The following is a 24,689-nucleotide window of genomic DNA, read 5'->3' as shown; positions in this document are numbered from 1 at the left end:
GAGGCAAGTGGGTGGAGTGAAGCTAAACAGTCATGAAAGTCCCTCTTCTGCCTTCATGACATTAAGATTCTGAGGAAGAGGCTGGGCAGATACCTACGCTACAACCTAGCAAATTTACCCTGCTCCCCTGGGTTAAAGACAAATAATTTAACATAAAGTGAAGGCCTAAGTGCTCAGTAGTTGCAGAATAAAAGAAGTGATTCACCAGTTGGGTGGGGTTATTCCAGGAAGCCCTCCTGAGGAGTGAGGAGAAGTGGGCCAGAGAGATGGGAGGGGATATTGGACCCTGGGCAAAGGCATTTGAAAGGGATAAAGGAAGGAGTGAATAGTTGCCTTTAATGGATGGGAAGTAGATTATTCTGGAGCCCCCATATTGAAGTGGTTTATTTGAAAAGCCAATAATTTGGATTGTTACTTCAACTGCTCAGTGACACTTCTGGCAGACCTTTCTGAGAAATGTCCAATGCCATGGATATTAGCCGTGGACAGACAGACACTACCTTCTTTCATTCTTTTCTTGGTATTAATTCCATATGTGTGACTTCACTTGATTCACTTCATTGATGCTGGATCATTGGAGCAAATGTGACTTCTCTAGCATCCATTTCTTCCACCTTACAATCATAGTGCTTGATTCTCTCAATGTCAGCTCTGCTTAGGCTGTGTTAAACAGCTGTAAGGCCTTTTACACCTGACTTCCCTGTTCCTAACTTTCTTCACATCATTTCTTCTGCCTAGAGTGCCTCCTGTATTAATCTACTAATTCATGCCCCCTGCCTTTGAAGGAAAACCCGAATTCATCTCTTGTTAAGAAGGCTTCCCCAAGACCATACCCAGCTTCGATGATTTTCTCTGAGGGCTCACAGGATTCAGCGTATAGTTATACAGATATGATTCATTACAATGAAAGGAGCCAAAGCAAAATTGGCAAAGGGAAAAGGCACATGGAGCAAAGTCCAGAAGAAGCCAGGCGCAAGCTCCAAGAGTCCTCTCCACCACTGACGTCACATAGGGTCACGTTATTCCTCCAGCATTGAATAGTGACAACATGTGAAATGTTGTCTACCAGAGAAGCTCATTAGAGACTTGGTGCCCAGGGTTTCTATTGAGGACTGGTCATGTAGGCACCCTCTGCCTAACGTATACCAACATTCCAGACTTCCAGAAGAAAAACAGGTGCTTAGGAATAACCACATTGTTTGCAAAACAGTTTGGGGACAGTGAGCCACCCTAATTAGTTAGGAGAATTGGCCCCAAATCCACCTTCTAAGATGTTAACCAAGGGCCATCCTTGGAAACAGAACTTCCCAAGGATGGCAGTCTCAGGCCTGCTATGTTACCTCTTTTCTGCACAGCTTGCCTGCATAATTCCACCCGATAGTGCCTAGCTATGCTTATGCTGTAGAGAAAATCACTCTAGATAGGAGCCAGGAGACCTAGGATCCAGCCCAGCATGGCCACCTACTGCTGGGTGACCCTTTGAAGCTCTCACTCCATTTTCTTCTTTCCTGTGGAAGAGGGGAATTGTAATTCTTCTTTGTAGACCTCAAGGGTGAGGCCTACACCCTTGATAGTGGGTTATTCTATCTATCCCTCTTGGTCGAGCACCTACTGTGTGTCAGGCACTGAGTGAACACTGTGGGAGTACAGAGGGAAGTGTGGTGTAGTGGCTTCGAGAGGAGACCAGTCTGATATTAAACCCAGCACTTACCAGCTGTGTTACCTTGAACACGTTATATAATCCTGATCAGTAGAATGTGAATAGGAAAATAAAACTGGTGCCCACACCTCAATGGGTTGCTGTGCACAGTGGAACAACCCATGTAAAGCTTCTAGCCACAGTATCTGTCACGTCGTAGGCCCCCAAAATGGCAGCTATTAATTCACTCAGATAGTTGAGCGCTTGCTGTGTGCCAGCAACTTGAAAAATACGTGGCCCCAGGCCTGCTTTCTGTTTGCTGGTTCAGGTTAATAGTGAACAGATAATGACATACAAAAATGAATTGCAGTCATAGTAAATGCTATGAAGGAGAAGTACAGCATGGTAAATAGCATGCAATTTGGAAGAGGGGACCTAGCGTGGCTGAGGAGGCATGTGAAGGCCTGGCTGAATATGTGATGCTTAAGCTGGGCCTCAGTGAGTTTCGCTCAGAAAGAGGTTAGGGGAAGGGGAGGACAGGATGTTTCCAGTGGAGACAGCAGCTTGAGCAAAGGGAGACCGGCCTTAGGGGTGAACGCTGTAAAGAGGGCAGTTTTGCCACTTGTATGAAGAATGGCAAACAGGGGCACCTGGGTGGCTCAGTTGGTTAAGCATCTGACTCTTGATTTCAGCTCAGGTCATGAGTTCATATTTTGTGACTTCGAGCCCCGGGTTGGGGTCTGTGCTGACTGTTAGGAGCCTGCTGGGGATTTGCTGTCTCCCTCTCTCTCTGCCCCTCCCCTGCTCTCTTTCTGTCTCTCTCTCTCTCTCTCTCTCTCTCTCAAAATAAATAAATAAAAACTTAAAAAAAAAAAAAAAGAATGGCAAAAAGACCAGGGAGAATGGAGAATAAAAGGTAGGGGAGGAGGGGGGCCTCCAGATGACCCTAGAGATTGGACAGGACCATTGCAGCATGCATTAGGGCTTTGGAACGTTAAGAGGAATGGGAGGCTGTGAAAAGATCGTGTGAGTGACACAGCTTGGTGTTTTCAGAAGCTCAGTCAGGCGGTGTGTGGAAAATGCTCTGGAGGAGTGAGTGGGTGAGGGAGACCAGTTGTAGGAGGCTGTGCTGTGGCCCAAGTGAGAGGGATGGTGGCTTGAATCAGGGTGTTGGTCATGGGGGTGGAGAGAAGGAGGCGGAGTGTCTCTGTCAGGTACACTCAGGGGGCCTCTGTGACTGATGGGATGTGGGGGAGGAGAGAGAAGGCATCGCCGGGATGATGCCAGTTATCTGGCAACAGCAGGAAGATAAAAGAGTTGGGTCTTTACCAAGAGGTAGCTCTGGGGAGAGCAACTTAGGAGAGGGGAAATCGGTTCAGTTTGAGATGCTTTGGCTTTGGAGTTCCTGCAAGGCAATCGGAAGAAGGCACTCAGCATGCAGCCTTCATGTGGGTCTAGATGCAGAGGAGGTCTGGGCTGGAGAGAGAGAGAGAGAGTTGGGAGTTGTTAGTTCATACATTGTCTCTGTTCTTGGACAGTGTGGTTTCAGGGAAGCTAAAGGGAGAGTGTGTGTATTTGGGGAAGGGCATGGAGGGGGCAACAATGTCTGATGTTGCTTAGAAGCCAGGTAAGATGAAGACTGAAAACGGACCATTGGCGTTAGTGAGCCAGCAGTCACCGATTTGGGTGGCTTGGTGAGGGTGTGAGCCAGGCCCGAGCTGGCTGAGGACTGGACTGAAGAGAGGCCAGTGGAGACAGTCCCTCTACTGTGTTGAGGGTGAGGGTGAGTGAAGAAGTTTGGCTGTGAGAGGAAGGAGAGCTCGAACTTTCGAGAAATGTGAGAGTGAGGATTTTTAGTGTTGCTTGATCTCTAGAGAGATCGTGGTTGTGTGAGAGTGATGGAAGGAGCCAGCTGAAAGAGAGAGGTTGGCGATGAGGAAGGGGGGTGGGTGACAGTGGATGTGAAGCTCCCTGAGGAGGCAGGGGTCCAGGACAGGTGGAGAAGCTGGCTTCATTCAGAGGTCACCTCTAACACGCTCTGAGAGGGAGAGGGCAGAGCAGGGGCCCCCGTGCAGGGAGACACATAGGTCTGGTGGCAGGAAGTGGAGGTCTTTCTGGTCTGAAGACTTCTATTTTCTGTGTGCAATAGGAAGTGAAGTTTCTGGGTGAGGCCTGGGGGGGGGGCGTGGTCACGGTTTGCAGAGAAGAGAAAGGTTTGAAATAGATAGTGAAAACAAGAGAGTGAGCTGAAAAGGAAAACCTGGCCTCCAACTCTGTTACCTGTTCACATGGTGAAGCCTCCAGAAAAGGACTCTGGCAAATGAGATTTCACCTGTCTAGCACCTTGTGAGGCACCTGGGTGAGGGCCCTATACATATTTCTTCAGTTGAATTGTTGGCCTTGTCTACCTTTAAAAATCCTCCTCAACATTTTCCCCTCCTTCCCAGGTACCTGGCTTCCCCTATGACATCTCACCAGGGACGGGTTCATGTTAGTAGGACTAAGGACCATGGCTCAGACTTGGCTCTTCCAGCCCTGTATGGCTAGACCCTCCCCTCCTGACACTGACTACCTCTCCCCAAGTCAGCCATCCTTTTTTTTTTTAATCTTTTAAAAGTTTATGTATTTGTTTTGAGAGAGACAGGCAGTGTGAGTAGGAGAGGGGGAGAGAGAGAATCCTAAGCAAGCTCCACACTGCCAGTGCAGAGCCCAATGTGGGGCTCGAACCCACGAACTGCGAGATCATGACCTGAGCCGAAACCGAGAGTCAGATGCTTAACTGACTGAGCCACCCAGGCTCCCCTCAAGTTTCCTCTGTCTAGCTGTAACTGGTGGAATTTTAGGACTAATAAACAGTTAAGATGGGAAGTTTTAGGTACTGGGAAGCAGCATAGGTAGGAGAGAAGCTTTCCTGCTTTTTGCAGAATACGGTAAGGCAGTCATTCAGTCTTTCTGTGAGTGTTTATGGTATGCCTGTCATGGGCGCCCTTCTAAGTATTAGCACCTCAGTAAACAAAGGAGACACCTCTGCCTCTTGGAGAGCTTGCGCTCTGCCTGGGGAAGACGGGCAGTAAAGAAGTAAACCTCAACATGCCTGATGGTGGGGAGTGCTCTGGAAAAGAATGCATCAGGTGATGGCGCGTGTGGTCAGGGATGGTTGTGTTTGCAGTTGGGGAGATCAGTGGAGACCTCACTTGAGAGTGAGCGTTTGCGCAGATACCTGAAGTGCAGGAACAAGCCATTCAGGTGTCAGGGGGACAGACAGCAAGTTAAGGCGCTTGCACTAGTCAAGAAAAAGTGAGGCCATGAGACTAGAGTGTGTGAACAGGTGGAGAGTGCTACAAAATGAGGACAGGCCAGATTGCATTGGACTCAACGGACACTGGCTTTAACCCTGAGTGACATGGGGGCCATTGGAGCCCAGAGGAGTGGCATGTCTAACTTCTGTTTTTAAAAGGATAGCTCTGGCTGCTGGGGTATGACTGGGCTGTATAGGGAAGGACAGGGGCAGGAGGCCAGCTAAGAGATTAATGCTGTTCCCCATTGGGAGATGACACTGGCTTAGACCAGGGCGGTTGTGCTGAAAGTAGGGAACAGGGTTTGTATGTTTGGAAGAAGAGCCGAGAGGATTTGTGTTGTGGGGTGCAGAGTAAGAAGAGTCAAGGGTGAGTGACTCCCGAGTTTTGGTCCAAGCAATGGGGTGATTGTGACAGCATTTTACTGAGGTGGAGGAAGGCCATGGGAGGAGCAGGTTGGGTGGGGCGCCAGGTAAACAAACACAGAGGTATGGACTAGGCACTTGGAATGAGGAGAGGTCCAGATTGCAGGTAGACATCAGGGCACTGTCAGGGATGGCATCTCATGGAGGAGCCAAGATGAGCTCACCAGAGAGAAGAGGTCCAGCACCAGCCTGGGCCCTCTGAGAGATGGGGACATGAGGAGTAGCCAGTGCCGAGGAGGAGGAGGAGTCTAGAAGCTGGCCCAATGGTCTAGTTCTGTGCATTTCACACGGTACTGGCTGTAGAATCTGGCTACTACTGAGAGATCCTGATTCTGAAATATGTTAACTAGGGTAGGCTAAAAGATTGTAACAAATAGGCTTCTGAAACAGAGGTCTGTTTCTCTGGGGTAAAGTATCCAAGTCAGCATCTTTGTCATGCTCCCGGGCACACTCTTAGAGCACATTGTTGGTGTACTTTGTATACAGGCATGGCCCCCACCTAGACTGAAAACCTCTTGGGGACAGGAACTGTCTGGTAACTGGGGGTCGACCCCCACTCCACCCTCTCCCACAGTAGAATGAGGCACAGGCCTATGCACACAGCAGGCACTGAATAAGTGCTGACTAGGAGTGAAGGATGGACATGCATGGATATTTAGTGCTTATTTACGTGGCACGCACTGTGTGCTAGTAATTTACGTGGATCAACACCTTCAATCTTAACTCCAAGCCATAGAGGCAGCTACTATTCTCCCATTTTCTAGATGAGGAAAAGAGGACACAGGTAAGTGAATGGCAGAAGGAATTGAACCCAGCGGTCTGGGTCCAGAGCTGGTCTCTAGGCTGTCCTGCCTCTCCTCGAGACCTCCATCTTGGTGTTGGTTGGGATGTGGTCCATTTCCCTCTAGCTATGACACAGAGCAAAGAGCACTGGACTTGGTGTCAGGAAGCCTAGGTTCACATTCCTGCACCACTATGTGCCTGCCGTGTGATTTGGGGCAATTCGATTGACAGCTTGGGGCCTCAGGAACTTCATCAGAAATGTGCTGATATTGCCACAGCGTTAGTGTGAAGACTGGGTATGATGTTGTATGTAAAAATAGAAACTGCTGGGGCGCCTGGGTGGCTCAGTTGGTTGAGCTTCCGACTTCAGCTCAGGTCACGATCTTGCAGTCCATGAGTTCAAGCCCTGCGTCGGGCTCCGTGCTGACAGCTTGGAGCCTGGAGCCTGCTTCGGCTTCTGTGTCTCCCTGTCTCTCTGCCCCTTCCTGCCACTTTCTCTCAAAAATTAACATTAAAAAAATAAAAAATTAAAAAAAAAGTAGAAACTGCTAAGTACCAGAGTGTGTGTAACTGGTGTTATTTTTATCATCTTGACAAATCAAACTGTGGAACTCCTAAGATTGCCCAAAAAAAGTTGCCAGAGGGGTATAGACCACAGGAAACCCCACAGGCCTTGCTTCAACCAAAATAGTTCCTCTGTACAATTTTTATTTATTTTTTTTATTTTAGAGAGAGAGAGTGCAAGTGGGGGAGTGGGGCAGAGGGAGAGAGGGAGAGAATCTTAAGCAGAGCCCATCATGGGGCTGTCTTCGACTCTGGGATATCACAACCTGAGCTAAAATTGAGAGTTTAATGCTTAACCAACTGAGCCACCTAGGTGCCCCTGTATACTTTTTTATTTACTGATATTTCTGCATAAGATTTGGTTTGATGAGTTTCACTGTTTTTAAAAGGTTGTGACACTCTTGTCTAACTCATCTCTTAAACCCTGTCACAGTTGACTGGCTTGGTTTTGTGGGGGAAAGCCATTCTTTCAAATTCTTTCTCTTTCTCTTGGGTCTCCTCCCTGGGCTCCTTTCCTTCTCTCCCTCTTCTGCGGTCCTGATCTCAAGAACCTGATGTCCAGTGTTATACTAGGGACTACAGCATTCTGTGACCAAGATTCTAGGGTGCCCACCCATGTGTGGGTGGGGCAACTGGGGTATACCTGGGGTAGCAGACCTCAGGAAGCTTTTCCCCTCAAGCTTGGGTGAGAGGGCCATCTCTGGTCCCATCTGCTTCCTCCCTGGGCCTGGGCCAGAGCTGGCCTCACTGCTGATCAGGAGAGATTGTTCTGTCTGCCTCTCACAGAACATCAGCTCATGTCCCGGCCACAGCCTCACCCAACTCTCAGACAGTGGGCAGTGCATCACACGTCTGTGGTCAGCTTTGGAGATGTGAACCTCGCACAGAGGCAGTTGTGCGCAAGCATGTGTGGGAGATGAGGCATGGCTAGAATGATGTTGGCCTTTGGTAGCTAAAAATCACTAAAAGGTCAAGCCAAGGTGGCTTGGCACGTCTGTTCTGTAGCCTGTCTAGGATGATCTCAGGTCCCTCCCTTTTCCTCTGAGCACCCTTGGGCTAAGAAGGGTGAGGCCAGGTGAAGATTTCTAAATTCCCAGCCTGATCTAAACTATTGTCTGTTGGCCATGTATCCAGACTGCCATGCGGCTCTGCTTGTCCGGCCCCTGGAATCGCGGTCTCCCTGTCTATGAGAAAATAGGATGGTTGGGAAGGGAGAGGGCGAGAGAGCTGTGAGGCTGAGCTGACACCCCAGCATGTGATGAAGTGGGGATCCCCACCCACATGTGGAAGTAAGTCCGGTTGGGATGAGGAGGCCTTTCCCATGAGGAGAGGTGGGAGTTTGGCAAGAATGAGGGACAGAGGCTGATCCAGTCTCAGGGGACTCCCACATGGAGCCCTGCAGAAGTGTGGTCGGTGGGGGGGTCAGGGCCAAGGGATCAGGGGGTTTCAAGGAGGAAGTACCAAATGCCACATAAAGGGCAGGACGGCCATGATTTAGAACAGACTAATCAGCAGCTCTGATTGTGTGATTACAGTTTAGGTCATGGAACGAATATAATATGCTTTTCCAAACTACCTACCCACTCCCCCAGTCCCCGCCCAACACTCAGATGATTCGGGGACCCCACCTTGTTCAAGGGCAGGGTACAGATGAACTGGGAGAGCAGGCAAGCTTCAGGGACGTGCCCATGGGACCCTAGGAGGGACACAGGTCTGCAGGCACTGCTGCAGCCAGGAATGGAAGGGAGGGGAGGGGGCTAAGTGGCCCATGCAGGTGCTGCTTGGTGGGAGTGGGGGTGGAGGGAATCCAGGCCCACCGTGCTGCGTTTCTGCTTCCCCATCAGTGTCTGCATGCAGTAGGTCCTCAGCGAGGGAAAGATTTACACAAAGTGATTGAATGAATGAACATTTAGTGGGAGATAGTCCAGTGTAAGCATGAGTTCAGAATAACGCACTGGGTGAAGTGAGGAGGAAAATGTGTTTGGAGGAGGAAATAGAGAAGTGAGAAAAATGACAACAGAAAGGCAGCTCTGGGTGGAGAGAGAGCAGTTAGCTTAGTGAAGGGTCCTCGATGAGGGGGAGTAGCCCCCTGTTTGGGGGAGGGCGTGGTATCTGAAGAAATCATGGAAATGGGTTCAACTTACGCATGTAAGTGAAGATGAATCAGCAAGGTGCTGTGCCCACCTGCAAGGGAGTAGTTGTGATTCAAGCCTTAATGGGAGTGCTGACTGTAGGTGAGGGGACAGTGGGGTGTGTGGGGGGGGATGGGCTCTCCAGACTCAACTCTGTGATCAGAACTGTCATTTATCACCATCACTTCTGTGCCTAGACAAGGGGACTGGAGTGGGGTAGGAATATAGGGATACAACAAAAGCAAAGTGCATTCACAGAAAAGCAGTGAGTGAGGGAACACACACAAGCATGAAAAAACGTGGGAAGGAAATGGGAATATTTAGGCAGGTTGCATAGGGGAGGGGAAGAGATGTTGGGGAGTGGTTGAGGTCATTGTCTCCTACCTGCAGGGTTGTCTTCAGGAAAGGGATGAGGTTCTTTCCCTCTGGTCCCAAACAACTCCTCATGTCCCTCCTTTTGCCCTCATTCTTCCCCATCTCCTTGAACAGAACCACCTCCCCCCAGGTATTGAGGTCCAAATCCTGGCATAAGCCTCCAGTCCTCCCTGCCTCCAAGCTTCATATGCAGTCATTTATTTGCTCCATTTCCCTGCCACCACCATAGTTCTGTGTCATCTCTCCCTGATGGCTACAGTGTCCCCACATAGAGATCAGCCTCCTGACTGCTTTACCCCTGTCCCCAGCCTCAAAGTCTATTGTCCGTGCAGCATCTGGAATGGTCTTTTTAGGCTCCAAAGCAGACACTGCCATTGGCTCCTTGAAGTACTCATGCTGCTTCCCATTGCTGTGTTCTTAGAACATACCCAACTCCTTCCCGTGGGCGACCAGGCCCATGTGATCTGGCTTCAGCCCTATCTCCTGCTGCTCTTCCTCTTGTCCCTGACATTAGGCAACACTGGCCTCTCTGTTTCTTGAACATGGCAAGGCCTTTCCCAGAACTGATCGTTACCCTTGCTGTCCCCGCTGCCTGCAGAGTCCTTCCTGCTACTCCTCACATTTGCTCCTCCCCTTCCTCCCCTCGCTGTTCAGGTATCCCCTCCTCCGTGAGCCCTTCCTGTCCAAGTGGCTGCTCCTGTTTCTCTATCTCAACATCCTGTTTATTTTCTTCAAAGGACTCACTGTAGTTTGTTACTCCCTTGTCTCCTCCATTAGCTTGTAAGCCCCACAGGAGCAGGCTTGAACCCTTTCTGTCTTGTTCTTCCCCAGCTCCCAGAGCCTGATACTGTGCCCCACATGTCAGGCAGTCAGATCATCCCCAGGGTAGGGGACCTTGATGGAGGGACTCTGGGAACAAATGCTTAATAATAATAATAGTCATCACAACATTTCCTGTGTCCACCGTTATAAGCTCTTCATGCAGAGGGGGGTCAGCAAACTTTTTCTGTAAAGAACCAGATAGTAAATATTTTAGGCTTTGGGCCATGTGGTCTGTGGCACAACTGATCAATTCCACTGTGGTAGCAAACAAACAAACAAACAAACAAACAAAAACCCCAGCCGTAAACAATATGTAAACAAATGAGCATTGCTGTGTTCTGATAAAACTTTATTCACAAAAACAAGTGGTGGGGCCAGCTGATCCTTAATGTATAGTATTAACTTATTTAATCTTTAAAGATTCTACAAGGTAATTATCATTATCATTATCACTATTTTATAGATGAAGAAACTGAGAAGTGTAGAGACCAAGTAACTTGCCTGAAGTCATACAGCTATTCAGGGATAGAATCAAGATTTTTGCCTAGGCAGGTCGACTCCAGAGTCCATGGTGCTAGCCAACATACCACACTGCCTCTTGTCAGACTTTGGAGAAGCAGAGAGGAACCCCCAGCTCCTCCTTATCCCCTGAAGGCCTCTACTGCTTCCTGGCCATAGGACCTCTTCAAGTTTCCTCATTCAACAAATTGGGGATGCTAATGATGTACGTACATCTTAGGGCTGCTGTCAAGATTAAAACAAGACTATGCATGTAAATTAGCTGGCTCTGAGCCTAGACATAGCCTCACTGCGTGTAATCCTGACCCAGATCCAATTCCAGCCCTTAGGTCCCATTCATATCTTTTCATATTGTCCCCTTGCCCTCTGTCTACCTCATTCAGATTTGTCCTAGGTTGTCTTTGTGGCCCTCCTTCTGACAGCCCCTTTCCAATAAGGCCTCACGTTAATCTTAGATGTCCCTTATTTAGCCAACACTGAGTGCTGTGTGCCAGGCATAGGGCTAGCTCTGAGTATCTGGGGATCAATGAAGACAGCTCTCCCTAGGAGCTCGCCCAGGAGCTGAACCCCGACAGCAGGGAGGGCTTTGAAAGAGTGGGAGGTGAGGCTAGGGGCAGAGAGATAGAGTCAAAGCTTCCTAAAGAGGAAGCTTTCACGTGGGAAGAGCAGTAGTGTTTTCTCTATTTTTTTTCTCTTGGTCTAAGTTTCTGAGAGCAAATCTGAAAGGTCTGCTTCAGCATCATTTGGAGCCAGGTGGACTCTGGAGGGTTCTGAGGCTTCCCTGTGAGTGAGACTGATGTTCAGGGAGCAGCTGCCACAGGGTACCTTCAGATGGGTGCCCCAGGAAGGGCGCGGGGATGCCCTTCAGCCCTTGAACCCCCTTTTCTTCACCAGCGGTGCTTTGCTGCACTCCCAGGAAAACAAGGAACCAGGAGTTTCCTGACAACTTGGAGAGAAGTCATACTTCTCTTCACAGGAATTAAAATCTTACCCACATCATTCATCCTGTATCCAAGAAAACCCTCTTCTGGGAAAGCATAAGGAAAAGAAAAGGAAAAGAAAATACACGCTGCTTCTGCTTCTGCTTCTGCAGTGCCAACGCCAGCCGTCACGTGGATCGGTGGTGGGTTTGGTGAGCTGTTGTCACAAATTATCTGGCTGTTGTGGTGTCACCTGGCCTCTGCATGGTCTCCCTCCCACATTATGCCTGATGGAAAATGGCCTCATTACTTCTGTATTTCTCCAAGGCCCTTCCTCTTTGCCTAGCCTGCATGGTGAAAGGTCAATGAAAATAAAACCAGTTTCTCCCAGAGGTCACAGTGCAGTTGTACTGTTGTTGTGTTAAGCTATGGAAACAGTGGAGAGGAAGAGAAGATCAGGGGTTGGAGCTGAGGCTGAGCAGTTTTCTTGAGGGGTTTCATCTTCCAAGGAAAGATCTTTCTGAGCCATTGAAGATGCAGGCTTTGGTAAGCACTTGAAATCCATCTCACTTCTCCCTCGTGCAATGAGGATAATGTACTAGATAAAATGCCTTTATTCTTCTTCCTCTTTGGTCTCCTCCTCCTCCTCCTTCTCCTCCTCCTCCTCCTCCTCCTCCTCCTCCTCCTCTTCTTTTTTCACTTTCCTGGTAGTAGCTGTTCTTCTTGGAAGAGCAGAATCTCAGAATTCAAAGGCCAGGTGACTGAGAGAGGGAGCTGCCTATCCTTCTAACTGGTGGGCACCTGGCTGTCTGAGCCAGGGCACAGATTCCAGAGTCTCCTCGGGTTGCTGCGTCTTGGGATTTGACATTTTAACTTTTCCTCCTTACTAACCACATCTCTTCTCCTTTAATTTTAGCCCAGGACACTTTGTTGGCTCTCAGGTGGGTTTGGGGAATAACATCCTTGCACCTGCCCCCTCTTGCTGAATGTGAGCATCCATCAGGGAGCTGGCTCCTTATGCTGGTGAAGCCTGAACAGAGCTGAGAAATGGGCAGTTTGCCTTCTAGCAGCCCATCCTATGACTGGTAGGTCTCATTGGCCAGTGCAGTGTTACCCCTCCATTGCCCATGGCTCAAGGACCATCCTGAGGCTCCTGCCCAGCCTTTGTGCCCCCACCTTGTTACCTGGCCCTGTAAGTCCCACCTGTGAGAGAAGGCAGCCTCTCTTGACTCTTCAGATCTCAGGACCCTCCCTTACAAAGGAGCCTTGGGGAAGGCTGTAGGCCTCTCCCACAGTCCTCAAACCCTTCCCCATCACTGCTAGACACTTATCAACCCCCCTGGACCCCAAAAGTCATTAGCAGGAAGGATCTCAGACCTAGTAAGGTGTGGAGGGTCACATGAGGCTGAACAGGGGTTACTTTGGGGGAACTAGCACCCGTTCAATCCCAAGGAGGGAGGAAACAAGGTCTGCGCCGTAGCCACAGGTATAAGTGGGAAGGGCAGACTTCAATACTGGCTCCAAGGAATTTTCCCATTGCTGTCTCTCTGGGATGTCTTCTCTCTCCAGATCTTATTTTCCTGACATAGATCTAAACCTATTATGTCAAATGCCATCACTAAAATGACAACTGAATTATTTGTGAAGTAAAAAAAAAAAAAAATTTAATGCCCTGGGCAATTTATTTTTTTTTTAATTTATTTTTTTTTTCCAACGTTTATTTATTTTTGGGACAGAGAGAGACAGAGCATGAACGGGGGAGGGGCAGAGAGAGAGGGAGACACAGAATCGGAAACAGGCTCCAGGCTCTGAGCCATCAGCCCAGAGCCTGACGCGGGGCTCGAACTCACGGACCGCGAGATCGTGACCTGGCTGAAGTCGGACACCCAACCGACTGCGCCACCCAGGCGCCCCAACCCTGGGCAATTTAAAACCACTTATTGATACCACAAAGGAAATGTGGCCATTCCTAGGAATCACGTCATTTATTCTGGAAGAGATGTTAGTTGTCCTGTCTTCTGACTCACCTCTACTCTCTTAAGACTGTCCCTAAGGGACCTCAACCTGGATATACCCCCTACCCACATCCTTGCTTCTTTGCTTCTCTCCTTCATCCTCTCCCATTGGTGTCATCAGATGAACCTGGGAGTCATCCTCCACTGTCCTCTCCTTTGGCCCTTCCACGGAACCCATTTCTAACCCATTTCTCTGCATTTTATCTCAGAAATGCCTCACAAACATGGCTTCTCTTTGCCCCTGCCTTGGATCAGGCCATTGTCATCCTTCTTCATCTGTTAGATCAGCCTCTTCCCCTGAACTCCCTGTTTGGGCCTGTCCTGTATGTTCAGCATCCCTAAAAAGATCTAAACCTTGGGGTAAAATTTGGAATTCCTGACTGGCATTCATTAAGGGCTCTTCATGCCATGCTCCTCCTCTCTCTCCCTCTCTCTCCACACTTACATCTCACAGCGACTTTTTTAGGGGTTTCTGACAGGAATTTAGTTACACAGGAATCAACTTATACAGGTAAGCTGGGAAGCCGAACAGGAGACTCGGGGTGAGGGAACTTGGAGATGAGTCATGCGGGAGGCTGCCCACCCCCTCTAGAGCTTAGGAGCTGGAGACCACCCTCAGCCATGGAGGAGACTCAGTCACTGTTGAGATGCTACCCAACTCCAAGAGATGGGAGAGAAATACTCTGGCTTCTCCCTCCACATTTCAATGTCTTGACAGTGTCTCTTATTATCCGAATCTAGCCAGAAGCCAGGGAGCATTGGGGGCCAACCCTCACCCCACGTGGTGATGCAGACCAGGGCAGGGGAGCAGAGACTGGACCTGAGAACCAATAGGCAAATAACTGGCATGTTCCCTTAATTCCACTTCACCTACAGTTAATTATTAACCATTCCAGAGCTTTTATGATAGCCTCTGAAAAATTCTTTTATCTTCCTTCATGTAGAAAATGTTTCCCCTCTTCTTCAAGACCAGGTGAGATGTTTTCTTCTCTGTGAAATCAGCACCTCAGAAAGCATTAGCTACCCCTCACCTGGGCTCAAACAGTTCTTTTGTGGTACTTGCTACAAGGGTGTTATAATGCATCATTCTTGTGTCTGTTTGCCTCTGCTTGACTTGGAGACCCTCCAACGGCAGATGTAGTATCACAGATCTCTGCACTCTTGGGACCCAAACCAGGACATGTGCATGCTGAATCCATGCAGGGATGTGTAAATGAGGTTGCTTTGCGGGGTGTCTTGCTCAAGGTTGTGTAGCTGGTGAGTGGCAGAGCAGGGATGGAGCCCAGGTCTCTGGGCCTGTGCCATTTTCACTCTGGAATTTCATCCATAGTAACTAGTAACTCCCAAGAATCAGATCTTGAAAACTCTGGAGGCATAGCTCCTGGCCTTATATCTTACAAAGTCTGAAATGATTTATAAAAACATTCTTTCATTCTTCTAAACAAGATGTCTGGGGTCCTGTGGAAGTAGTGTGGACAGACAGACAGACCTACTTTTCTTTTTTAAAGAAAAGTAGACAAGGACCTACTTTTCTTTTTTAAACCTGAGACTGAATTCTGCTAGATGTGTGTCCTTTCTGTTGTAACTAGAACCTAAACTCCTGTTGCTTCAGAATGTTAGACTGCTCATTATGTGTTCCCCAAAAATGAATCAGAAGAAATTTGTAAGTAAAGAACTTAAATCCTGACATCTACAGCTTTGCCTTTGGAATATCTAGAAAATTCTTGAGAAAAAGATGCAGTAATTTATGAAGCTAAAAAATGAGGTTTATAAGGCATATTGTATGTGATTTTCTGTTGTCTTTTTAGGTTTGAGTAAATAACTTTTCAGCAGGAGGCCCACACTGTGAGTTCCATCAATGGCAGGAAAAAGGCACTGTTTTTTTTTTTTTTTTTTAATATTTAAATTTTAGTTAGTTAACATATAGTGCAATATTGGTTTCAGGAGTAGAATTCAACAATTCATCACTTACGTACAACACCCAGTGCTCATCATAACAAGCCCTCTTTAATACCTATCACTCATCCCTCACCCACCTCCCTCCATCAGCCCTCGGTTTGTTCTCTGTTGTTAAGAGTCTCTTGTGGTTTGTTTCCCTTTCCATATGTTCATCTGTTTTGTTTCTCAAATTCCACATATGAGTGAAATCATATGGTATTTCTCTTCCTCTGACTTATTTTGCTTAGCATAATACATTCTAGCTCTATCCATGTCATTGCAAAAATTTCATTCTTTTTGATGGTTGAGTAATATTCCATTGTATGTATACACACACACACACACACACACACACACACACACATCTTCTTTATCCATTCATCAGTTGGTGAACATTTGGGCTCTTTCCACAGTTTGGCTATTGTGGTGCATGTACCCCTTTGAATCTGCGTTTTTGTATCCTTTGGGTAAATGCCTAATAGTGCCATTGCTGGATCATAGCGTAGTTCTATTTATAGTCTTTTGAGGAACCTCCAGTCTATTCTCCAGAGAGAGAACACCCCACCAACAGTTCAAGAGGGTTCCCCTTTTTGCACATCTTCACCAACACCTGTTGTTCTCATGTTGTTAATTTTAACCATTCTGACATGTGTGAGGTGGTATCTCATTGTGGTTGTGATTTGTATTTCCCTGATGATGACTGATGTTGAGCATCTTTTCATGTGTCTGTTAACCATCTGGATGTCTTCTTTGAAAAAGTGTCTATTCATGTCTTCTTCCCATTTGTTCACTGGGTTATTTGGTTTTTGGATGTTGAGTTTGCTAAGTTCTTTATAGATTCTGGATACTAACCCTTTATCAGATATGTCATTTGCAAATATCTTCTCCCAAGGAAAAAGGCACTGTTTACTCCAATAAGGAGGTATACAAGCCCTGATAGTGATGTTGATGACTTTTCTTTTCTTATTTGCGAGAACTGAACTCTTTTTACTATTCCTGTTACATAAGCTATTATACCCAAAGGGGAAAGATTTTAATAAAATGTAACTCTTATTTATTTCCACTAAATAGCTGCCTGGGAATGACAGAGTACTCACTGGAAATGTTCAATTAATTAGAGAAATATATTTGTTAGACAAAGAAACAGCAGCCCTCATAGTTCTATTATTGGGACTGTCTTGTGTCAGTGAACAAACACCTTGAATTGATTCCATTTTGGGGACTGGTCATGCACCTGAAAAAGCTTCAGAGGCAGGAGACAGACCCCGTCCTGGGAGATACCACAGTTCAGTTTATATACAAGAATACTGTCCAAAAACATCTAGTGCCTATGGTGTAGCAAAACATAAGTGCTTATTTTTTAAAAAATATCTAATGAGATAAAAACTCAATTTCATAAGAACAAATACTGGGCAAGATAACAGATTAGAGAGTGCACAGGGTCAGTAGATGACCTCTGCGTGCTGACTACAGCTGAGCAAGACACAAAGGTGGGGAGAGGGAGCGTGGGGCATCGGGTCCTCAGGACTCTGCTGGTCAATCAGCAGGAGCAAGGAGATGGTCTGTGAGGTCACTGTGCTGGGCCGCCCAGCACAGAGACTGACAAGACATGGGCCCACCCAGCAGCCTGATAGAGCAAGGGCCCCTGGGGGTGCTGGGGCAATTCTTAGCAGGAAAGCAGCTAATGGGCTCTTACTTAGTTCAGGTATGTTCGGGCACAGAAATTGGCAAATTATACAAACTGGCCTCCCTGAGACCCTTTCCGGGGATCTGCATGAGCAAAACTATTTTCATAATACTACTAAGATATCATTTGCCATCTTTACTCTGCTTTCCTGAGCATACAGTGGTGTTTTGCAAAAGCTTCATGATGTGTGATTCTGTAATACACTGCGCGTGGGAGAATTGGTTATGAGAGCCCAGCTATCTTCTGTTAAGCCCAGAGATGTGTGGAAATGTAAAACAATGCCACTCTTCTCACTTTTTTTTTTGTTTTGAAAAATGGCTATTTTTCATAAAAATGTTTTATGTTAACATATAATTGGCTCATTATCTTAAAGTGAATTAATAAAGAAGTAGACATTTTTAATATTTATTTTTAAATTTATTTATTTTATGTTATGTTATGTTATGTTATTTTATTTTTTATTTTTTTATTTTAGAGAGAGAGAGAGAGAATCTTAAGCAAGCTCCATGCTTAGCACAAAGCCCGATGCAGGGTTTGATCCCAGGACCCTGGAATCATGACTTGAGCCAAAATGAAGAGTCAGATGCCAACCGGGCCCCCCAAGAAATATATTTTTTTAGTTTTCAGTTTTAATCTCAAAGTGGTAAATATCAATAGAGAGAACCCACATAAACAAAAACTCGGGGGTCCTCAATTTTTTAAGAGGCTTTATTTTTTTGAGTGGTTTTAGATTCACAGCAAAATTGAGCAGAAGGTACAGAGATTTCCTACAGATCTCCCAGCCCCACACATGCACAGCCCCCCCATTGTGCATGTATCCCCCACCAGAGAGGTGCATTTGTCACAGCTGATGAACCTACATTGTTTAGGGGAGGAAAAACAATTTTCCCTCTACTCTTCTGAGTTCTTAGCTGAGACCCCTGTGGTAAAAGACAGATTAGCAGGAGAAAAAACAAACAAGTTTATTAACATATATAACTCATGTATGCATGGGAGATACCCAGGGAAAAATGGATAGCTCTTTGAGGTGGCTTGGAATTCAGGATTCATTGTAAGAGGGAAAAGGGAGGGGGAAGAAGGCTTTTTAGTGGGGAGTGAGTGATTTTTAGGAAAAGATGAATGATCCCTTAGAAGAGTTGTGATAGTTTGTGACCAGGTTTGTCTGGGTATCACCTTCTAGTTTCTTCTCCTGTGATGAGTTACTCTTTCCTGGTTGATGAAACTTCTGGAGAGATGGTTTATAATAATTGAGTTTCTCTTGGAGGATTTGTCCTTAGTCAGATAAGGTGTTGTTTCAGGACAATTGTAGAATATGTATCTACCATTATGGTATCATACTGAGTGTTTTCACTGCCCTAAAAATCCTGTGCTCCACTTATTCATCTCTCCCTGCCTCCATTCTCCCCCTGGCAAACACTGATCTTTTTACTGCCTCCATAATTTTGCCTTTTCCAGAGTGTTGTATAGTTGGAACCTTACAGTATGTAGGCTCTTCAGATTGGCTTCTTTCACTAAATAATATGTATTTGAGATTCCTCCACATCTTTTCATGGCTCAATAGCTCATTAAAAAAAATTTATGTTTATTTATTTTTGAGAGAGGGAGAGTGCGAGTGAGGGGAGGAGCAGAGAGAGAGGGAGACAGAATCTGAGGCAGGCTCCAGGCTCTGAGCTGTCAGCACAGAGCCTGATGTGGGGCTCGAACTCACAAACCGCGAGATCATGACCTGAGCCAAAGTCAGATGCTCAACCAACTGAGCCACTCAGGCACCGCTGTAGCTCATTTCTTGTTGGTGCTGAAGAATATTCTGTTGTCTGGGTGTATCACCATTTATCCATTTGCCTACTGTAGGATACCTCGATTGCTTTTAAGGTTTGGCAGTTAGGAATAAAGTCCCTATAAACATCCGTGTGCAGGGTTTTATGTGTTTATAGGAATAAAGTCCCTATAAACATCCGTGTGCAGGGTTTTATAAGTTTCCAGCTCCTGTGGGTGAATACCAAGGAGGGATTCCTGGATGGTAAGAGATGTTTAGTAAGAATCTGCCAAGCTGTCTTCCCAAGTGTTGCATCCCCACCAGCAGCAAGTGAGAGTTCCTGTTACTCCACATCCTCACCACTATTTGGGATCGACAGTGTTGGGGTTTGAGGCTATTCTAGTAGTTGAGTAGTGGTATCTCATTGCTTTTCTTTTTTAATGTTTATTTATTTATTTTGAGGGAGAGGGAGAAAGAGAGGCGAGTGGGGGAGGGGCAGAGAGGGAGGGAGATAGAGAATCCCAAGCAGGCTCCATGCTGTCAGTGCAGAGCCTGATGCAAGGGTTCATCCCACAAACCACAGCATCATGACCCGAGCCGAAATCAAGAGTCACATGCTTAACCATGTTAGTGGACTGAGCCATCCAGGCACCCCTCTCATTGTTGTTTTAATTTGCATTTTCCTGATGACATACGACGTGCAGTGCCTTTTCATGTGCTTCTTTGTCTTCTTCCCGGGTGAGGTGCATTTTGGAAAACAGTCCTTTATCAGATGTGTCTTTTGGAAATATTTTCTCCCAGTCTGTGGCTTGTCTTCTCGTCTTCTTGACAGTGTCTTTCACAGAGTAGGAAATTTTAATGAAATCCAGTTTATGAATTCTTTCTGTTATGGTTTGCATCTTTGGTGTTGTCTCTAAAAAGTCACGGCCATACCCAAGGTCATCTAGGTTTTCTCCCTTGTTGTCTTCTGGGAGTTTAAAAGTTTTGCATTTTACATTTAAGTCTGTGGTCCATTTTGAGTCACTTTTTGTGAGGGCGTAAAGTCTGTGCCTGGATTCTTTTTTTGCATGTGGATGTCCAGTCGTTCTGGCACCACTTGTGAAAAAGCTGTCTTTGCCCCACTGTATTGCCTTTGCTTCTTTGTCAAAGATCAGTCGACTGTATTTATGTGTGTCTATTTTTGGGCTCTCTGTTCTGTTCCACTTATCTGTCTGTTCTGTCACAACTACTACACCATCCTGATTTTATAGCTTTAGAGTAAGTCTTGAAGTAAGGTTGTGTCAATCCTCCAGTTTTGTTCTACTCCTTCAATATTGTGTTGGCTATTCTGGGTCTTTGGGTCCTCAGTTTTTAAGAGTCTAAAGTGGGGGGGGGGGCAGGGAAGGGAGGGTCCTGAGACCAAAAAGTTTGAGAACTGCTATTGTAGAGAAAGATGGACACACAGAAGAGTGTATTAAATTTTTTGTTAGGAAAGAGGATAGAATGTGGTGGAAGGGAACTCAGACTGAACTCAGACTACATCTTAACTGCCCTCTTTTGGGAGCTGAGCAAGCCCGTTGCTTTAGGGTACATCTCTGAGAGTCCAAATTTAGATGCTTTGTGACACAGACATGAGCCTGGTCTTAGGAGAGAATCCTAGATGGGCGTGGGACATGAGTTGTTGTCTTCCCTTGGGACCAGAGAACTCAGGGCAGATTAGGGAGGTTTGGAGTTGGTTTTTCCATTTCTCTGAGAGAAAGGTGAGTCTTGGGGATTAGGGTTGTGCATGTAAATCAAGTACTATGCCTTTTCACCTTCATAATTAAGGCTTGTGAAATCTCAAGAGTAAGCCCTGTTAAAAGGGGAACAATCACATCTTGTGCTGTTTACCTACCACCTTTGAAGTTCTGCAGGAAACGTAGAGAGGAAAAGGTGGGGCTTTGGTCTCAAACCCCAGGATTAAAATAAAAAAAAAACCCTGTTCTGCTGAGCTGGGCTCCTCCAAAGAGAAAGCTTTATTTGCTGAAAGAGGCCAGTTGCTTACTCTGCTCCATTCATGGCGGCCACACCCCATATCAGCCCGCTCCAGCCCGGGGAGAGGCCCGCAGCTGACTCAAGCCGAGCTGGGTGTTGGACGGCACCCATCTCCCACCCGCACAGTCAGGCCGCACAGCTGCTCTCAGGCCCAGTTGACTTCATCAGCTGCAGGGAAATCTTGAGGGATCTCAAGAGCAAGCCAAAGCAAGCAAGCCTGAAGGTCAAGCCTTCCTGTTCCCTAGCCATGTGGAAGGCTGTCACCTCCAGGGACCGCCCTCGATTGCCTCCCATCCTTTAGCCAACTGCCAGGCACCCTGGAAGCACCACTCCCCGCACTGTGCCAAAAGTGACAGTATTCTTACTCCCGGGGAGGCAAGGCTTGCCTTGAGGGGAGGCAAGGCTGTTGTTAACCTGGGGACCACTGGTGGGTTCAGAGGGTCCTTAAAGGTCCCGAGACCAGGTATGTGTGCTCTTTTCTGGGGGGAAGGTCTAGAGTTTTCATCAGATTTCAAACGTAGAGAAAATCCTTATAAAAAGTTAAAAGGATCACTGTGCTAGAGAGCAACACTAGTTATAACTGTCCTGCTGAAGAGTTTCAAAGAGTCCTTCCAATGATAATAATTCGACAAAGAGTTGAGTTCTCCATGCCTGGCTCAGTGCTAAGGGCTGGAGACACAACAATGAGTAAGATCAGATGTGACCTATGTGTCATTGAAGGGCACAGATATAAATGAAATACACAAATGCATGTCTAATTCATTTACTTGTTTATTTATTAATTTATTATTTTAAAAAGTTTATTTATTTTGAGAAAGAGAGAGAGAGAGTGCAAGCAGGGGAGGGGCAGAGAGAGAGGGAGAGAGAGAGAGAATCCAAGCAGGCTCCACACTGTCAGCGCAGAGCCCCATGTGGGGCTTACAGCCACAAGCCATGAGATCATGACCTTAGCCAAAATCAAGAGTCAGACGCTTAACCAGTTGAGCCACCCAGGTGACCTGCATGTCTGATTTAAAATCAAATGCGGTTCTGAATTTCAGAACTTGATTCTATGACAGATAGAACAGTGGATGTTTAGTTTTTGTTTTTGAATGTTTATTTCTGAAGAGGTAATATACTCATGTTCAAAAATTCAAAAGAATTATACAGTGAAACACACTCACCCCTGGCCACCCACCTACCATTATTCCCTAGCCTCTCCCTGGAGGCCATGCATGTTTTATAGATTGATGAGTGGGTGTTCTGCTGTTAGACGGAGGGAGGGGAGAGGAGGGCGGAAAGGAGAAAAGTTACCTGGGGATATGATGCTTGAAGTTTGAAGCATGAATGTGAAGGGAAGAAGACTGCAAAGGGTTAGGGGAAGCATTTAGATAGAGGCAATAGCTTATGCAAAGGCCCTGTAGCAGGAGACAGCTTGATGTATTAGAAAAATGAAAAGAAAGCCTATATGGCTGGAGTGCAGAAAGCAAGGGGAGGAGAGGCCTGGGATGATGCTGGGTGGGGAGCATGCAGTCTTGTAGCTCTCTTAGCATTGTGGACTTTCCCCTAAGATCCTGGGAAGCCACTGAATGATGAGAGGAGAGAACCTTCAATCATACTTGCATTTTGAAAATGCTATTCTGGCTATAGTATGGAGAATGGGTTGGACGAGAGAGCAGTTAATGTGCTTATTTAGTGCAGGTGAGAAATGATGTGGCTACATATATTGCAAGAAATGTATTGGTATAAAAGGTTCCTGCTTCTGAAAAATGTTGACAAAGTATTTGTTTCAGTTCTCTCAACTGAGCGGAAGAAAATTCCATAATGAGTTTGCTTAGAACACAGTTATTTGGTCCGAGCATGTGGCCAAACTGACAGGATAATTTAACATCTGGAAAAGGTTGATGGACGAGGGGCTGAAGTCTCATAAAATCTTGCTACAAGTCTTTTGGTCCAGCCTCCCTCCTGACCACCCCCGGAGACATCTCCCCTGTGCAGGAGCCCTCCAGTGGCTGGAGGTCGTCACTGTTGCTACAAAGTCATAACAGAATGACCATGTGGGTGACAGTGCACTAGTTAGGAAACCAACCACTACAACACCTGATGGCTGTAGTTGTTTTGGTAATTGCACACTTAACTTTCCTTCTCTCGACCCCCCCTCCCCCAGAATGGCTTATTCTGAGGAGCAAGGAGGGGTCCCCTGTGGTTTCATCCGCCAGAATTCCGGCAACTCCATTTCCCTGGACTTTGAGCCCAACACGGAGTACCGGTTTGTGGAACAGCTGGAAGAACGTTACAAATGTGCCTTCTGCCACTCAGTGCTTCACAACCCGCACCAGACGGGGTGCGGGCACCGCTTCTGTCAGCACTGCATCCTGTCCCTGAGGTGAGTGGGCAGGGCCTGCAGCTCTGGCCAGACCAGGCGTGGCTGTTCCTGGGATGGAAGTGTCGAACGTGGCCACTCGGCTGTCATTGTGGTTTTTGGAATTGCTGTGGTTGGCCGCAGAACCGCGAACGCGAGGAGGGGCTCTCCCAGGGGCTCTCTCTGAGAGCCTGAGGAATAACATTTTTTTTTGGCCTCTCACTTATTGATAGTCACCTTTTTTTTCCCTTTAAAAAAAAATTCAATTCCTACTAACTTCTTTTGAATCCATGTTTAATATCTAATATTGTACAGGTTGGAGAGTTCTATCTAGAATATGGACATTTATAAAATCAATTTCAAAATTTGTAATTTTTCTATATTTCAGACGAAAGCACATAAATGGTACTGTAGGGCTTAGAGAGGAAATATGTTTCTCCTGTATATTTGAGAAAATGTGAAGTCTTTTTCAAGAAAATCTAAGAAACATTATAATCCTACCCGTGAGGAAAGAGGGCCTCATTTACTCTTTCATGCAGTGATTTACTGGTAACTAGGGATTTCCAGATTGGATCGCTGTAGTAATTTATCTATGCTGGTAGCTCTGAAAGTAAGCCTTGGGATCCATATTTGTTTTATGTTCTGCTTAAATCAGCAAGAATAATAAGTCTGATGGTGTGAAAAAATAATGAAAAATGAACGATAAGTAAAAAGATAAAAAAATTCAAGCATACTTAACGTACAGTGTTCTGTTAGTTTCAGGTGTACAATGTAATGATTCAACAATCCCCTACATTACTCAGGGCTCGTGATAGTCACCTTTTCTTGACATTCAGACCACATGCGAGGCAAACCTTGATGCACAGTCTGTGTTGGGAAGGACCTGCATCTCACAGGGGTCGTGTAGTTGTTGCTCCGACTTTTCCTTGCCTTAAGGCAGAGGTGGTGTCGCATCCAGAATGGACCTCTCTGCAATGGATGCTGTCCACTTAGGGCAGTGGGAAAACCTGGGTCATACCATTTTGAGGGAGAAGACCAGGGAAGCTATGGAAGCAGGCTTTGGGGTTTTTTTTAGGGCACTAAGTAGGTTGTTTCCTACCAAGCTTGGAAAGAGGGTTATTACAGCACATTCTCGTTTATTCATGGGTTTGTCTATTCAGCACCTGTGTGTTCCAGGCACCTTGCTAAACTAAGCTTCAGTGTACAGAGAGGAAGAGCTGGAGGTCAGTGTGGAACAGGACCCACTCTCTGCCCTCCAGAATGCTCCAGTCTAGTGAAGAGACAGGTTGTGGCACAGTGTGATAAGCAAAAGACTGCCATGGGAGCACCGGCAGGGGACATTTAACTCTGTCTGGGGGACTGACTATTTGACCTGCATCTTGGAGAATGAATGGGAGTTTTTTGGCAGACTGGGAAGGTGCTGAAACTGCAGTGGGAGGTGGGGGAGAGATACAGCCCTTCTTG

General features: G+C 46.6%; 1 protein-coding gene across 2 annotated transcripts in view; it reads left to right on the top strand.

Moving 5' to 3' along the window:
* The window catches only part of TRAF5 (TNF receptor associated factor 5), a 51,176-nt gene that overhangs the window by 5,440 nt on the left and 21,047 nt on the right, over positions 1 to 24,689 (top strand). For both annotated transcript variants that reach the window (XR_003965936.1, XM_030302624.1), the window contains exon 2: positions 23,031 to 23,249. Coding sequence is in view for 1 of the 2 variants with exons in the window: in XM_030302624.1 (XP_030158484.1) it covers positions 23,032 to 23,249 (218 nt within the window). In the remaining variant the exon portion in view is untranslated. The remainder of the gene's footprint in view (positions 1 to 23,030; positions 23,250 to 24,689) is intronic.

Source organism: Lynx canadensis, chromosome F1 (genome assembly GCF_007474595.2).
Source record: "Lynx canadensis isolate LIC74 chromosome F1, mLynCan4.pri.v2, whole genome shotgun sequence".
Classification (NCBI taxonomy): Eukaryota; Metazoa; Chordata; class Mammalia; order Carnivora; family Felidae; genus Lynx; species Lynx canadensis.
This window is presented reverse-complemented; position numbering and strand designations above follow the sequence as displayed.